General features: G+C 40.3%; 2 protein-coding genes across 2 annotated transcripts in view; one reads left to right on the top strand and one right to left on the bottom strand.

Annotated features, from left to right (window-relative positions):
* The window catches only part of NME7 (NME/NM23 family member 7), a 70,506-nt gene extending 69,303 nt beyond the window's left edge, over nucleotides 1–1,203 (top strand). Inside the window, exon 3 of the mRNA XM_008580740.1 lies at nucleotides 556–1,203. Coding sequence (XP_008578962.1) covers nucleotides 556–588 — 33 coding nt within the window. The 3' untranslated portion in view covers nucleotides 589–1,203. The remainder of the gene's footprint in view (nucleotides 1–555) is intronic.
* The window catches only part of ATP1B1 (ATPase, Na+/K+ transporting, beta 1 polypeptide), a 25,200-nt gene continuing 8,763 nt past the window's right edge, over nucleotides 655–17,091 (bottom strand). Inside the window, exons 3-6 of the mRNA XM_008580742.1 lie at nucleotides 7,690–7,845; nucleotides 5,798–5,982; nucleotides 3,204–3,284; nucleotides 655–2,067 (exon numbers count right to left, since the gene is read on the bottom strand). Of these exons, the coding sequence (XP_008578964.1) occupies nucleotides 1,804–2,067; nucleotides 3,204–3,284; nucleotides 5,798–5,982; nucleotides 7,690–7,845 (686 nt within the window). The 3' untranslated portion in view covers nucleotides 655–1,803. The remainder of the gene's footprint in view (nucleotides 2,068–3,203; nucleotides 3,285–5,797; nucleotides 5,983–7,689; nucleotides 7,846–17,091) is intronic.

The raw sequence follows: 17,091 nt of genomic DNA, 5'->3' as shown, positions 1-17,091 counted from the left end.
TCAAGGATCACTTGAAACGTTTCAATTTCAGAAATATGATGCCATGATTTTAGTTTGGGTATTTCCCACATTGGTAAAGTGATACTAAATCTTCAGCTCACGTACACCTGGAAAGTGTTTTTCAGAAAGCTTATTTTTGTCTTCTAAGGGTAATTTAGTATAGCTAAATAAGGACTTAGGCCAAACCCTGAACCAAAAAGCAAAGTATGAACCTTCTTAATTTACTGAATATCAAACCTAACCTCATTTTTTTTTTAATTGAACTGCTAACAACCTTGGCTTTTCTTTCTTAAAACAGACATACCTAGCACTAGCAGGAACCAAAATTTCATGTTTTCTAAACTGAGTGAAGTAGCACTGCAAAATAGTTCTCAAACTGAACTTTAAACTATGGCTTCATTGATTCTCTGCCTCTGAGTAACTCATTCTTCTCTTGGGGAAGGGGTGTGCTTTGGTGTTCCAGCATCCGGAGTCCTAACCAAGCTCCTGGCCTCTGTTAAGTGGAAAAGGCCAAACTTCCATATGAACTAATGAAATCATGTGTTTGTCTTTCAGGTTCAGTATTTCTTCAAGATCTTGGATAATTAGGAGTATAGAAAATAAAGAAGGCACAGATTGGGGCATTTAGACAAGAGTGAGTCACACACATGAGGAATGTGTTCATTCTTTTATTGTCCATTGTTTTAACCTGACTGAATACAAGATCAACAAGAGCACTGTACTCCTGGCAATTATTACATATGTTAGAACATGGATTTTGCACTGTAGACAACATTTAACACCAGTCTATGGGGGACTGCATTGCTTTTTATAAAGTTCAAAATAAAGATTTATTTTCAAACAAGTGACTTTGGTTTATTTCATACATTACACTTTTTCTTGCAGAAAAAAATAAAATTGTACAACTGCATAAATATAAAATTCTTCCACCATGAAAATGGTTAAAACATTCATAAAGACACAGCACCAGCATGTGATGCCTCCAGAGAAAGGAAAAAAGGAAAGTAAAAGAAAATGTACAAAGCAAATTAATTGGCCCTGTCACTAGCCAAAGTGATGGGCAGATCCAGATCTCAGACACAGCTTCAGAACATACTGGAGGACAAGGGAAGAGATGTCGAGACAGCATTCAGTACAAAGCACAACACAACCCATCACCTTTTTGTTTTTCTGTAGTGTCACTTAAAATTTAAAGGGCAGTTCCCCCATGACAGCCCACCCACCCACCAGCCCCAAGAAAAAAAATAAAGACCTAACACCACAGGAAAAAACTATGGAGTGTATTAGAAATGCTGACTGATGGGCCATTATCTCTGAAGGAGTCAAACCAAAGAGAAAAAAAAAGTACCATGCCAGTTTTATTCCCATTGAATATTTACACCTTGGACAGCAAACCTTGCTCACATAAAGTAGAAAACAGATATAACATGGCTTGAAAAAATGACCAGAGTATGCACCTATAGTACTGTACACTGAATAAAATACACAAGGCAGCAATACTTAGGGGCCAGAAACACTGCTTACTACAAGTCAGTTATGGAATCATAATTTACAGTAAAAATGGGCACGTCCCAAGGCTCAATTTTTGTTTTTCTTTTGTCATTTACAGTAGAATAAATATTTTGTTGCTATTGCTACACTTTAAATTTACATTCTAACCTATTAAATGCAGAAAGCTAGTGTAAAGCATATAGATTAAGTGTAGGTCCCATACGTATGACAGTTTGTTCAAGACTAGTAGGTTTTGTTTTTGTATCTTTTTTAACTTATTAAATGGCTAGTGGGAAAGATTTGTGCTTGTGATCAGCTCTTAACTTCAATTTTTACATCAAAACGTCCCTGAAAACGGTCTTTCTCACTGTACCCAATGTTCTCACCATATGCCTTACACTCTATGCGAATTTCAGTGTCCATGGTAAGGTTGGTGAACTGTACAGCCAGCAGGGGCTGCAGGTACTTGGGCTGCAGGAGTTTGCCATAGTAGGGATAATACTGCAGAGGGAAACCAGGGTAGTTGCCCAGTCCAAAATACTCCACATTTCCAATTTTCTCCTTATCTTCCTCTCTCTAAAAACCAGAGTGAAATGCAATTTTAGTGGCACACATCATGGATCATTACTTGTACTCACAAACACTCCCAACCCTACAGATCAGCTTTCAAACTACTGCTAGAGGAAACCAAGTCATCAAGTCATCCTCTGACATGCCTCACTCAAACCTCTCTCAGAAGGGGACATTAAGCACTGTACGATGCTCAGATGGTAGCTGACCCAGGAGGAAAGAACATATACTCAGTCTTATCCATTGCAGCTTTGAAAAATGGTCATAACAGAAGACTATTCTCTTTGTGCAAATGGGGAAACTGAAGCAAAGGCTAAATAAGCCTTTCTCCAAGTCTCCTAGAAACAGGGCCAACATTGAAAGTCAGGAACTCCTTGATGTTGGCCCAGTAGACGATATTTCCAGTGATATTATCTCTAAAAGTTTAACTTTTTGCCTCTTTTCTTCTGGTGCCCATTTCCTTTCTTGGTGCTGGCATAAAATGGCACTGTTTGGTATTCCCTTTCTTTATTCTGCCCTCTCTAAACTATTCATCAGGTACCTGTTTTTAGATCTAAAGAGATCATGTACCAATCATTACCTCAATCTTTCCACATTTTCTTTTTGACCAGTAAGGGGATTGCAACCCTCGGCACGGTGTGTTCCGCACCACGCTCAGTGAGCGCACTTGTGGCCTTGGGGCTACCAGCACCGCACTCTCCCAAGTGAGCCACGGGCCGGCCCTTTCCAGATTTTTTAAAGAGAAACCTAAACCACAAATTTTTATTTGACATTATTAAAAAAAAAAAAATGGCCCCCAAATTTTAATACATTGCTCTGGGCCAGAGAGAAGCAATTCTGTGGTCTAGATCATCTCTCAGTTCTATAAACCAATATTCCAGTGGATTAAATTCAAATATTTGAGTTTCTTGTGCCAGTGGAGAAACCAACATGGGGCTTTATTCTTATTACATCTCTGTCCTTTTAAGAAGTCTTACACAGTACAGCTACAACTCAACTGACTGAGACTAATACCTGAAAGCAATTTTTCCTCTTTACCGTATTAAAATTTTACCTCTAACTTAAAACAATCTCACTCATTCTCTCCTTTTCCCCTGCCCCATGCTCCCACCCACTCTTAGTAACCCTAAGTGTGTCCTTACCTTGCCAGTGCACAGAACAGGCAGGACATTTGAATTATACTTCATTGGTGGGTAAGACTCCAAGGACTCATTCTTGGGAGGCTAAAAATAAAACCCATGTTGGTCAGTAAGACTGCAAATAATTTTTTAGATTTCTGAAAAATAAAACTAATTTGTAGCCCAAACAAGTTCACACTGATCACAATAAGTCAACCGAAATAACAAGGACAAACGACTCTCCTAAACAATCTAGGAAAGGTCATGTTTGTGATTCTGTTGAAATCAAAGTAAGTCCCCAGTTACACTGCAATGCAGCCCAGTAGTGAGTAAACTTATAATGGTAACCCATTATAAGCTTTACTCAAGGATACTGAAAAATAAGAGCTGACCCCAAAATAATGCTCATCATTTACCAAGATGTAATAATTACATGGGATGGCTGATTGACATTTCTGTTTTTATGAAACTTGTGCTTTCCTCCGGAGCCATGAATAAATAATGTCATCCTTTTCCCCCAAGAATGCCTTCTTCAAGTAGGCTTTCCTTTTTCTTTGAATCTCCATGGGTGGTGGGGGGCACTGCCATTTAAGGAATGTTTCTTTCCAATAGGATTAAAACAGGTTTAGGTGCCACTGCCCTAAATGAAGGACTGAACCTATTAAAGGACCCAGAATACAATTTGAAAATTACTGCTGTAGTGAAATATGCAGAACATTTTCTCCTACAGCCCTAGCTCAAATCTATCCCAGAAGAAGTATGATGAACATATATCATGGGAAGACAGCCACTTGCTTACTCGTATCACATAACATGTCAGTCTTGATATGAGATGTAGCACATACACAGTCGAATCAAAGGCAGATAAGATGGACAGTTCTGTAAGGAACTAATATTTTGGTATTACTCTTTTGGAATGTAAGAAAATAATTTTCTAAATTTGACTGTCTTGGAACTTTCTGCTAGCAATATATTTATCTTGAAAAATATGAAGAAAAAATGCTGTTTATTAAAGAAATTGCCAGTCTATTCTTGTAGAATGAGGAAACAGACACATCAAGCGAAATGCTGGGGTACTGCAGTCTCTGACAAAAACAATTCAAATGACGAAATAGATGGGCATGATAAATTAGGAGGTAGCAACAGATAACCAAATGGAGACCAAAGAAGAAAGAAAGAAAGGACTAAAAGGAGAGTTGCTGAATTCGTCACTTAATAGAATATCTCTGTGGATGTGGGAAGAGATATGAATCACAATGGACTAGATGGACTGCCTCCGTGGCGCACAAATATCACTCAGTGTCTTTGAAGAGGAATATCAAAAGCAAAGGACTCAGAGAGCAGAGATTAGAATTAGTCTTCCTTAGGCCACACCATACCAATTCCTTTTGCTGCTAAACAGCTGTAGGATCTTGGTGAAGTGTTCCCTAGCAATATGAATAGCAAATACAAGTATGGCATAATGGTTCTCACCACTTTTCTTCCATTATATACTATTGTAAGTGGAAAGAGGATTCAAGTTCTGTTGAGGGGCACATTAATTTCTACAAGATGTCCATCAAGACAGTCATCCAGGCAATCATCCATCTACCTACTCACTCATTTTTGCCTTTGGTGGCAGTAAAGGAGCTTAGATACATCCTTCAGTTAAGCTAAAACTTTTCATAGCTAGATTGATTTTCTTTTGAAAATATTACTCGTGGGTAGCAAGCATTATGGAAACACATTAATAGTATTCAACAGAAAATTAGTCAACAAAAAAGCCAGATTTCAGAAGAGAAATGTGTTTGTTCCCATAACTTAGTATACTGTAGTCAGTTCCTATCACATTAAAAACCACACTCATTAATGGCAATGCTCATATAGGTGATCAGGGCAAGCCTGCTGGAAGAAGCCATGCTGCCGGGAAAAGGACAGCACTATTAATTCATGACTGGGGGAGAGAATGAAATAACCAGTTTTACAACAGCAGAGATAACACCAATAAATTTTTCCTTCATTTAAAGAATGAATACAATCTCACCAAATGGTGAGCAATGGCAATTTGCCATTTTTCAGTAATCTCAAGTAATGTTTACCCACTGTTAGTTGAAATATTACCAAAAGCTAACAGCATGGTTATCAAAGTTCAGCCTAGATGGTGTTCACCTTCCATTTATGCAATGAAGTTGTCATTCAGAAAAAAAATTTATTTTTTCAGATTACTAGACAGTTTCTTGGAAATACTCTTGTAGCTCCAAGGGGACCAAAACCGGAATATGACTGCACTTGCAGGTAGTTTTTTAATTCAAAAATACCTTTTCTCTTTTTACTTTTAGACAGTCTATGTTATGGAAACTTATTTGGATACTGAGCAAAAACATTAAAGAAAAGGGTCACAGGACTCACTTCAGAATTTGGTTTTGCCACTCAGAATCTCTCTAACTTTAGAAAATGAGATTAATGACCAAACTACAGCAAGTTCAGGAAGGATACTCAAGTTTTGGGTGTTACTCTGGAGCTTCAAAATCAATACCAAGTAGACTATAAAACTTTCTTATACTGTCTTCTATCAATTAAGTACTTCATCCAAAACGCGAATGGCTCATCTAAATTCCGTAATTTAAAGTATTACTTGCCTTAGGTTTGAAGCCCAGAACTCGGTTGAGCTTTATAATGATGCATGGTTTGCCCTCTTTGTAGCCATAAGTTTCATCACTTATTCCAGAGCAATTTCCCAACCAGTCAAGCTTGAATCTGCAGACCTTTCTCTCTCCTCGTTCATTGTTAAACTCTCCTCGTTCTTTGGGTTCACTGGGCTCATCTAAAAATACAAAGACCGTTTTTAATTGTACTAGAAATTCCCATGGAACCACTGAGACAGAAAATGAAACTTTCCTCTTTGTCACAATTACCTATTTTAAGACAATGCTATTCTGCCTTTAATGCATGCTCTGAATTAAGGATTTCCAGCAAGCCATCTCTCGTCTCTTCACTGACATTTCAAAAGATATTTGACCAAAAGCAATAGCTGGTACATGACCCCACACCAAAGCTTCATGGTACTTGATCAGAACATGGTATTTGGTCTCTGGCAATATTTCTCTTCCTTTTCAGTAATAGATTATTCAGCTATTTAGAAGACAAAGGAAACTGGATCATGCTTCATGAGGAGCATCATTTACACAGGTCAACATTGCCTTAGCTCAATAACAGAGATTATAATTAGAAAACAAATTAAAGGGGTTATCAATAATTTTCAGAACTGGAAATTCTTTTGGTGAGAATTTCCAGGAGCTATGCCCCAATTAGCGTGTTAAGCAGTAAAGAAAGAATAGGAAAGATCTGGTATTTTCCTTTACAACCACCATTCAAGTTTGGTTTTTTTTTTAGATTTTTTGAGTTTTTGCCTTTTAAAGATGTGAGTTCTTATAAGCATTTGTTCAACTGAGGAATTTCATTCTAGTATTTTTAATTCATACCTCATATAAAAGCCAGAGAAAGACTAAACGGATACAGAATTCAAAATTAATATATAGCATCCTACAGGAAAATGATGCAAATATGATAATTTATATATATTTAAGACCACAAATTAACTATCTTCTCTTTAAATGGTAAAGTGCCTCAGGGTTAGTCCATCTTCTCTGAAATGATTCACCCTGGTTACCATTTGGGCCTTTTTGATTAATTGAAAGTAAAATGAAAACCTCATTTAAATTATGAGAAAAATTCATAATGAAAATGTTTCTTTTAAATTACTAAATCTTTCCAAGATGACTTAAAATGGCAAATCACCCCATATTTTGACGAAGCCACAGTCTGCCATATGAAGAACTGGAGTTGGTAAATGCTTAAATTGAGTCAGAAGGGCTGATACCAGCTAGTAACTCAGAGACCTTTTCTGGTAGGTACGAGAACATGGGCTGGGAAATTCACACTCCAGGTAGCAAGAAGGAGGCGGCTATGTATTCATGCCAATGACTTAATGAAACTAAACCATTCTTTACCCTTCATTAGTCATGACCTTATGCAAATACTCAGCTGCCTAAAACATAGTTCATTCCTGATCACAAAGAGGATCTATAAAGTATACCCTGACTGTATATCCTCCTTCACCAATAGTGAGTGCAGTTCTAGCCAATAACACCAGACAGTCATTCTGGTGAGAGAAGGCCCTGGGCACTCTTCTGTAGGAAGGACTTTTGGGGAGGATCTGGACATAAGTAATTATATTTCTCAATGGGTGTAAGAAACAAAACTGTAATTGTGGTATTTGGGTCTGAATAGTAAAAAGCAGAGATGTCTAGGAGTGTTTTAAAGTAAGACACATTTCAAATGCAGAAAACAGTAATACTTGAGGCTACCCTATTTCTTTCATTGCATTCTCCTGCTTTAAAAAAAAACAATGGCCTGAGTTCAATCTTTCAATTATTTAAGGAGTATCTCAATCATTAAATAACATATAAAAACAGGAAATAAGAATTAAAGAAAAAGAAAACTAACCACAGACATCTACAAGGCTACTTACCGCCACAGTCTTCAAAAATCATGTCATCCTTCTGTGCTGAATCTTTGTACTTTTCCAGGAACCTAACTATGTTCATCACATACGCGTCATAGCTCTTGGGATCATTGGGGCGAAAGGCAATTTCAGTTTTTTGGATTTGAGGAACTTGTGTTAATCCTAGACCAAGTAGAGAGTTAGAAAAACACAGAGAAAATTATTAGTGGAAAGGCAGCCAACCAAGATAATTCAAAAAAGCAGACTTTCCATATACAAAACATATTTTGCTAATCCCACCTGGCAAAAAATAATAGGTTAAATTCTTGCCCCTCCTTGTGTAATCATTCCTCTGGTTTATTAGTGGAAAGGCAGCCAACCAAGATAATTCAAAAAAGCAGACTTTCCATATACAAAACGTATTTTGCTAATCCCACCTGGCAAAAAATAATAGGTTAAATTCTTGCCCCTCCTTGTGTAATCATTCCTCTGGCATTTAGATTAAGTACCTAAGTACCAATGACTATGCCTTAATATCATGTATCATTTAATTTCCCTAGTAACACTTCATGATAGGAATTATCTCCATTTTATAAATGAAAACACTGATTGCACTGAAACATTACGTACCTGGCCCCAGGTCACAGAGAAAGTGGTGGAACCAGAATTCCAACCCAGGTGTGCTGTACTCTGAAGCCTGTTACTTTTCTAGTACTTCCACACGTCCACATTAAAAAAATAATACCCTCCCTAATTGCATGTAAGACTTGAGATCAGATGTCTTCTATTATACAACTTCTTGTCAATGAATTTATAACCATTCCAAACTCTCTAGACTCAAGACTACTCAACAGAGATATTTCTTTGGATCTTTTAATCTCAGTTGGATCTTTTAACCTAAACTGGATGAATGTGGGATATATGTGCATTTACCACTCCTACTTTCCAATCCAGAAGCCTGAGCATGTCAATGCCTGCCAGGGTAAAATTCAAAGTATGTGTGCCTTGGGTTTGCACTCTCTAACTAGTTTGTTAGATTCTTTAATGTCCAAAAGCCTTTGCCTTCACAGGACCTCCTGGATGGATATTAAACAATACTACACAGCACTATTCAGGTTCCATGGTTAAAGAGCCAATCACAACTGCATTCTATGCTAGGACTTCCAGATAAAATACAAGATGCCTGGTTAAATTTGAATTTCAGATAAATAACAAATAATTTTTTAGTCTAGGAGTCTAGTATGTCCCATATACTACATGGGACATACTTATATTTAAAAGTATCCATTGTTTATTTAAAATTCAAATTTAACTAGGCATCCTGTATTTTTTATTTGCTAAATCTGGCAACCAGATTCTTATCCCCGCTCCCAGATCAGCCCTCTTTGTGTTGGGCCAGGAAGGCAGCTCATCATCACAATCCTTGATTAATGACTATGCTCTGGCTTTCCACAACCACCTCCCAGCAGGTCAGGAGAGCTCCTTACATCACTCTCACCTAGGGGCTTGTTAAACATGCAGCCCCACGGGCTCCACTCCAGACCTACCGAATCATAATCTCTAAGGATGGGACTCGAGAATATGTTCAACCAGCATGAAGAGACCCTTCAGCACCCTTAGTTTAGAACTACTGCTCTAGGAAATCAGAACCTAAGAGGGGCAACAGCGATGACATGAAGACAAGGACATAAAGTAGAAGTGATGACTAGAGGCTATAAACTTCAGCAGCACCATTCGTGGGGCTTGAGAGCCAGGCTTCAGGAAGGGTTAGACTAAACAGCTGTTATTTCTTTCTAAATGGCTTTGAGCTTCAAAAGTGGTTAAACAATGAGGTGCCCAGCATAGGAAGCTGTATAGACACGATTTTCCATACATGCAATGCCCAAGAGGAATGGATTGGATGAAGATGAAGACAAAAACAGTTTGAGTTAAAGCCAGACAGGAGAGTGCCCAGGACTAAAGACTTCAGGAGTGAGATTAAGAGTCATCTCGAAAAGGATGATGTGGAACCTGAAGAATTCAGGGGAAAAAAGCTGTCAACAGTGATGGAAATGAGTCAAAAGGGAAGCAGCAGAATTTACTCATAAAAATCTCCAGTTTAAAATAAACAAACGTTACCACAATTAATTTTCTTTAAACTCACAAACCATAGAAAATTATTTGTATGTCTAAAGCAATTTAAATATGCCTTGAACAATCTTTTTCTACACTGAGAAAATTGGCAGTGTGATCACTGCTAGTGCAAAGAAGCAATATAGTAAAAATGATAGATACCTGCAAAAACAAGATAAACAAAGGTGAGGAAAAGCTTCCAACTGGGCTCCCACTGAAATGGGAAAGGCTGGCTAGAGAGCTCTGGGTCATTCCTGGTTTGAGCTGTACCTAAAACATTTAAGTCAAGGTGACTTGCCTGGGCCTAGGGGAGGTGCAGAGGCAGGCCCAGTGCCAGAGGCTCACCGGAACTCAGGAGAGTGGGGTGGTTTCTCAGAATAATGCTGGAGTCAGGAAAGAATGAAGCCTTGAGAGATTCATCTGTCAGGGACCCCTGGAAGAGCCAGTGACGGATGGCCAGAGAAATGAGAGGCAGACACCTCTGACATTGTCAGGCAGAAGGTTTGCCGATGCCTCTTTCATGTATTGTACGTGATGTTGGGGTAGAGAGCAGAAATGGACTGATGAGATTATGTGCACAGGGTTAAACAGTTGTTTCCAGACCTGGGAAAGAGAAGGCAGGAGAGTGGTGGACGGCGAGCAGGCTGAAGAAGGTAAGGAGATGAAATGTCAGAAACCAAGGAGTGGCCTTGCCTACGCTTCAGGAAAGGGGGAGGGGGGAGAACTGCAGCCAGCGGACTGAAGAAGGGACGGCAGTGTGACAAGAAACTATGCAAGCTGTGGTCCATCAGCAGAGTGGGAGATACAGCAAAAACCAAAATGCTAGCAAAACGTAAAAGAGCCTGGTGTTGAGATTCGGAGAGTCCACTCAACAAACTGAAAAGAAGAAAGTGACCCTAGAAGGCCATGTCAAAAGTGGCCTGGTGTCAGCTGACCTCCCGGCAGTTTGCAGCTCACTTCCTGGCTTCAGTGGCCGCTCAAGGTTCCATTTCCTTGATGTGCATATAATGAACAGTAATGCTACTTCTCAGATTCACCCAGAGAAAAACGGAGAGTGAGAAGAGGAGACAGGATTATGCAGAGTGGTTTTCATTCCTTCACGATGCCAAGTCCACGGACTCCACTATTAAAAGAGACCAGGTGACACATCTCAAAACTAAGTTCATGTTTATCCAGATATCTATACCACCCTTTCTTATTAGCAAGTACCTCTGTTGTTAACCACCTAAGATCTGATTTGTAGAAATAGTAGGTATTATTACTACATGCAGTGGTACCACTGGCCCAGAAAAGTTATACACAATTGGTCTCGAGTTTCTCTAGATAGGACAACTAAGAAATAATGATAACCAAGTAATGAAATCACACCACTTTCTACCTGAAAGCTGAATCTTCCAGTAAGCCCAGCTCATGATCTAAGCCCAGTCAAGCCTGTATGTTACCATGTGAGAGAAATGCAGATCGAGGCTGCTTCAAGAATCCTGATTTTGTTCTGAACAGAGAAGCATCAGAAGCTGATGAAACCAAGAACACAAGGGGTGAAATGGATCCTAAGATGCATTAATTAAGTCTTAGGATCCTTGACTTGCCCGGCTGGATTAGACCCTGGGACAAAGTCTCTGCCCTGTCCTTTCCATTTTAAGTGTCCTTGGGAGAGGGAACTAAGGAAATGACATAAATGCCAGGAAGCTCAGCCATGTCTCACTGTCTTCCATAGGCTAAAGGTCCTCTCCGGGGGTGCTGAGGGGTCTTAGGGGTGGTAACTAGCATAAGCCTTAGTGGTCACCCTCTGAAGATACCCAACTTCTGATCCAAATGTTTTTTCCAGAAAAGCATAAATTCTTTGGGTTTGGGTCATGCAATCAGCTCCTGTGAGTACTCACTTACAGAACAGAACACAAATAAGCTTCCAGACACCCAGGAGGCCACCCCACAGTCAAATGGCCACTGCCCCCTTGCTACGCTTGTCTGCTCTCCTTCCTCACATTTCTGGAAGGTCTCCCTTTATTTTGCCTCCTCCTGGAAACTATCACACACCAGTCTCCTGGCCTGTTCTGTTATGGACAATCTTAAACAGGAGAGTTCTCTAATGAGAGCTTCTCCAAACCATAAGGAAAATTCCTCTTCTCGAAAGTAATTTTTCTAAAGCAATTAGATGTTCACAAGAGGCAGATAAAGGACCTTTGAAATGATATCCATGTCCTTTAAATTGCTTACTACACATTTATCAGACTAATACTGAGAAGAGACAGAAAGCAATGGGATTGGACTTGGAAACTTCACTACTTTGAGTCCCCACACAAATTCCCCAGCTCTAATGCTCTCCAAGGGCTGCACAAATCCCACCTTGCTGCTTGGAGTTCTCAACAGGCATTTTCACACGAGATTGGATACTTTCAGCTTATCCCCCTGTGCACTGCCCACTCCTTGAAGCTATTAGTTATATTTTTAAGGGGTGATAACCCACTCCTGTAAGGATAAGGACAAGGATGAGCTTTGTTTACAGTGGTAATTCCCAGAGGCCAAAGACAGCAGAACACCCAATCACTGGCTTGTGGTTTCAAATTATATTCCGGGAAACAGATCTAACCTTTTGCCTCTCCAGTCTTCTGAACGTGAATTTACATTAACCATGCTGAAGTCTATTCAGCTTTGCTCAATTACACATCATTATTTAATAAAGCCACCTGAAAGGATTGAAATGATACTTCGAAATGTTAATATTTGGTTTGGTTTTCACTGAGTACTTCAATTTTGCCTAAGGTTTGGAGTTAACAAAAATAAACAAAAAACAAAAAAACACCTTTGGTCTCACACTTGCTTTTTAGAGATACATTTGCCTTTCCTTGGTCCCTCATCTCTGGAGGAACAAATCAGGAAGACACTCCATCTTCGGCTTTAGGAGGTGTTCATAGCGGAAGAGGGAAAATGTGGGAGTGAAAGAAAAGAGAAAAGAAAAGAGGCTTTTCATTTAGAAGTATTTTGTTTCCAATTAGGTTTCTATGTAGCAGGTTTATAATTTCTCAATCTACTTATGAATTTGAAGTATCTTAACTAGAATGCTGTCATTTTAATCTTGCAACAGTTATTCAAATGCCTATTCAAATGCTTGGACCTGTCATTTAACACATCTGATGAATCACTCGATCAAATACTCTAAGTAGGCATCACTTTCCATAGAAACCTCCAGGAGGATAACCATGACTAAGGGCACAGGAGGCAAAGAAACACTTTTAAACATAGGCACGTGCAACAATTCACACTTATCACGTGTCTCCTATACAATGCAAGCTGAAAAGCAATTTCCAATTACAAAAAGTAGGAGGAATGATTTTATAAACACACTCGTATATATGTATGTACATACATTTACATGCAAACACATACACAACACCTATATAAAATTTCCCCCTTTAAAAAGTGCCACTGTATAGAACCTAAGCTATTTCTGGGTTTTGTTTTTATTTTACATCTGTGGGTTAGTATTGATCTAAAAAAATAAAGGGAGGGCACAGGGAAAAAAAGTGCCTCTGTGCCTTCTTGAAATTTGCTGCCTTTGACTCACCTTCTGCCGGAGGCTCAGCCTTCACTCAGAGGCTGGGATTAGCCAGGAATAAATCTCCCTGCCTTCAGGCAGGGTCATGTTTACACTCTCCCAGACACCCAGAATCTGCTCCCTTTGAAAAAGTCTTAGAAAGATTAATTGCTGGACTGTCTGTACAGCCTATTTTGATGTTTAACAACCCTTGGTGTACAGAAATCTTCCTCCTGTCTAAGCTAAATGCCACAAACTCTGGTTGAAGGCCCTTCTCTGTTCAGGAAATTACCCTTTATCATCAGTCTTTTTCCTGTGGTTGTATATTCATTTTCGGGCAAGCAGAGAAAGAATCATTTAGGAATTAATAATTCTAAATAATTAATTATTAAGATGATCTATCTTTAAAAGTGCACATAATTTCATAGGGACATATCTTTGATGTTTTGTACAGCTCACAGCTGTGCTTATTCCCAATAAAATAAAGGTGCCACTTTTTTTTTTTTTTTCTTTTTGTCTTTTTTCGTGACCGGTAACGGGATCGCAACCCTCGGTGTCGCGCCGTACGGCGACCGGCAACAGGATCGCAACCCTCGGTGTCGCGCCTGTACTGCGCTCAACCAGTGAGCGGACCGGTCTCTATATGGGATCCGAACCCTCGGCAGGAGCGCCGCCACGCTCCCAAGCGCCGCACTCTACCGAGTGCGCCACCGGGCCGGCCCAGGTGCCACTTTTACAAAGTGATAATATAAGCAGACAAATCCTAGTATTTTACATTAATTATGCTTTTTTGTCCCAGGCCAAACGGAAGAACAAGTACACATAGACCAGCAATGGGATCGCAACCCTCGGTGTCGCGCCCGCACCGTGCTCAACCAGTGAGCGGACTGGTCTCTATATGGGATCCGAACCCTCGGCAGGAGCGCCGCCACGCTCCCAAGCGCCGCACTCTACCGAGTGCGCCACCGGGCCGGCCCAGGTGCCACTTTTACAAAGTGATAATATAAGCAGACAAATCCTAGTATTTTACATTAATTATGCTTTTTTGTCCCAGGCCAAACGGAAGAACAAGTACACATAGTATATTTGACTTCTCTAGACAGAAAACATAACATTTGCTAAGTAACCAATATCCTGAAATAAGACACAGTATTATACATGATTTTTGATGACGTCTATTCATGCATGTACGTGGGAGAAGATATACTTTTCTGCTTGGAAGCTACTGGATAATACATCCCTGTTCCCTTTCATCTCCCTAGTTTCTCTCTAGTCTTGTGTCAGATGGACCCACTGGTTACAAGATTACTAGCATGAGAGCACCGAACAACTGAGAGCAACCATCCAAAGCCGCCACCAGATTTTATAACAGCAGAAGCAGTGGCAGTGACGCCTACGCTCTTTCCACTACCATCTTCCACAAAGGAGCTCTTTCCTTCGCTAAGCGCAGCAGAAAATTCTTAAAAGAAACTTCACAGATCCAGCCTTCTTTTCATCATGCTCATGGATTTGTTCCCTGGTCACTGATCTTAAAATGAGCACACAGAGTAAGATCCATTTTTCTGTGGCTCCAGGAACATTGTTAAATTAATCATTTGGCTTCCCGTAGATCCAAGAGACGACTTTAATATTAGATATTTCCCTTTCACAACCAAAATGAAATTGAAAGGGGCGGTGCCAGTGTGGTCTGCTGGTCCTCATCCAGCATACTGTCCTGCTGCCCACCAACATGCCAAGAAGATGACCCTGTTAAAATAAGCCATCTTTGCTTCAGAGCAGAACCAAAAGCCAAATCACAATCTGAAGAGGAAGGACAGGAGTACACATTCATACTGGCTTCCCAAGAAGCAAACCAGCTGGGAATCGCCCAGTCAGACACACCGACTGACACACAGTGACCTCCTTTCACTCCACTGTTGCTAAGTGGGTCTCGGGCTGGGGGAGGGGTAGCAGCGGCCATGTGAAGAGGAGACTTTTCCATGACACCACTGGGCAGGCGGCAAGGGGAGCAGGGTCAAATCAGGGACGGGGCCTGGTGAGCATGAGTGGGGGTGGGGGTGTGGATGTGGGGGTGCATGTGTGCCTATGCACGTGCGTGTGCCTGCTCAGCCCTCTCCAGCACAGCTAATAGCAGCATCTCCCCAGCTCCAGCTGCACCCACAGATGAGGACAGATACTGCTGACCACCATGCATGACTTTCCTGAGAGGTTCTCCTCTGGAAGAGCTTGGCAGGGGCTCACCCAACAAGAGAATGTTTAAGGCAGAGATTACTGAACAAATACAATGTCATTTAAATTCACAGAAAATTTTTTAAAGACATGTTTCCTAACCCAACATCTCCCAAATGCTTTTCACGGAAAGCTGAGGTTTTATTGACTCCATAAAAATTTAAGTGAGCAAAGCATCCCTGCCATATCATCCAAAGCTCACAGCCTGAAAATTCACCATCCAAAAAGACACTGCTACTAATAGAAGGGTGGGGCTATAAAAATAGACAATGCTGTCAATAGCTACGCTTTATTTAATGCCATTGGTTTCGTCACTATAAAGTACTATTTGCTTTATGTATATTGATCATCTCATTTAATCCTCACAGCATATCATTCCCATTTTATAGATGAGAAAACTGGGGCTTAGTGTGGTTAAGTAGTGTTGAAGTGGTGGGGATTGTGCCCAACTCCAAAGTCCCTGCTTTTCCTTTACAGGTCAACTTTACTGTGAACCCTTGTGTAATGGCTTAGGGTTCAGGGGCTGCCGTGATACTCAGGTTAGGCAACATGAAATCGCCAACAAACAACCATTTTGACTTATGAAAATAGCAATTTAATATGTCTCAACTTACTATCTCAGCTGAGGCACTAGCCCTATGCCTTTCAAGAGTAGGCAGATCTGTTCCAATAAACCAGAGCGACAAGACTTTGTAAGGAATATCATACACATTAACAGCCCCATTGCTCAGGGCCAAGAAACTGTACGTGTTATCTATTTTTTTTCTTAAATTTCACTTCCATTTTTTGTTGCTTAGTCCTTTCTCTAATCCCTTCATAGTTAGCCCATCAGCTTATCCAATATTATAGACATACAGACCCAAATGCACTGCACAATTGCTGTAGTGGACTGAATTCTATTCCCCCAAAACTCACTGAAGCTTGAATTGTGTCCTCCAAGTTTTATATATTAGAAACTTAGCCCCCACTGTGACTGTTAAGAGGGTGGGAATTCCTATTATGATAATTGAAAGGTGAGCCTTGAAGAGGTGATTGGATTGTAGGACCATGCGGTAGTGAATGGATTAAAAATGGTGGTCAGGGGCGTGGTTCTGAGGGCTTTAAAAGAAAAGAAGCATCTGTCTGTCTCTTTCTGCTCTCTGTCTGCTCTACCATCTTCCACCATGTGAGACTCCTACGTTACTGTCACCACCAAGGCCTTTACCAGCTGTGTTTCCTGGACTTTGGACTCCCCAGCCTCAGAAACTGTAAGCAATAAATTTCATTTTCTTTCTAAATTACCCAGTTCCAGGTATTGTTACGAGCAGCAGAGACGGACTAAAACAATTGCCACTGCTTAATTTGGCCATATTCAAACAAGTTATTTAGAAGAGATCTAATTACAAGGTATTCCAAGGCTGGGTTTGTATTCATGTCTTAAATGCAGATGATAATAGCATTAATAAGTCCTTATATCTTTAGGGGCTGGCCCAGTGGCGCACTGCTACAGTGCGCCACTTGGGAGCACAGCGGCGCTCCCGCCGAGGGGTCCGATCCCACATACAGACCGGCCC

Source organism: Galeopterus variegatus, unplaced genomic scaffold (genome assembly GCF_000696425.1).
Source record: "Galeopterus variegatus unplaced genomic scaffold, G_variegatus-3.0.2 Scaffold2151, whole genome shotgun sequence".
In the NCBI taxonomy this organism is placed as follows: Eukaryota; Metazoa; Chordata; class Mammalia; order Dermoptera; family Cynocephalidae; genus Galeopterus; species Galeopterus variegatus.
The sequence above is the reverse complement of the archived record's forward strand: the minus strand, read 5'-3'. Positions and strand labels throughout refer to the sequence as shown.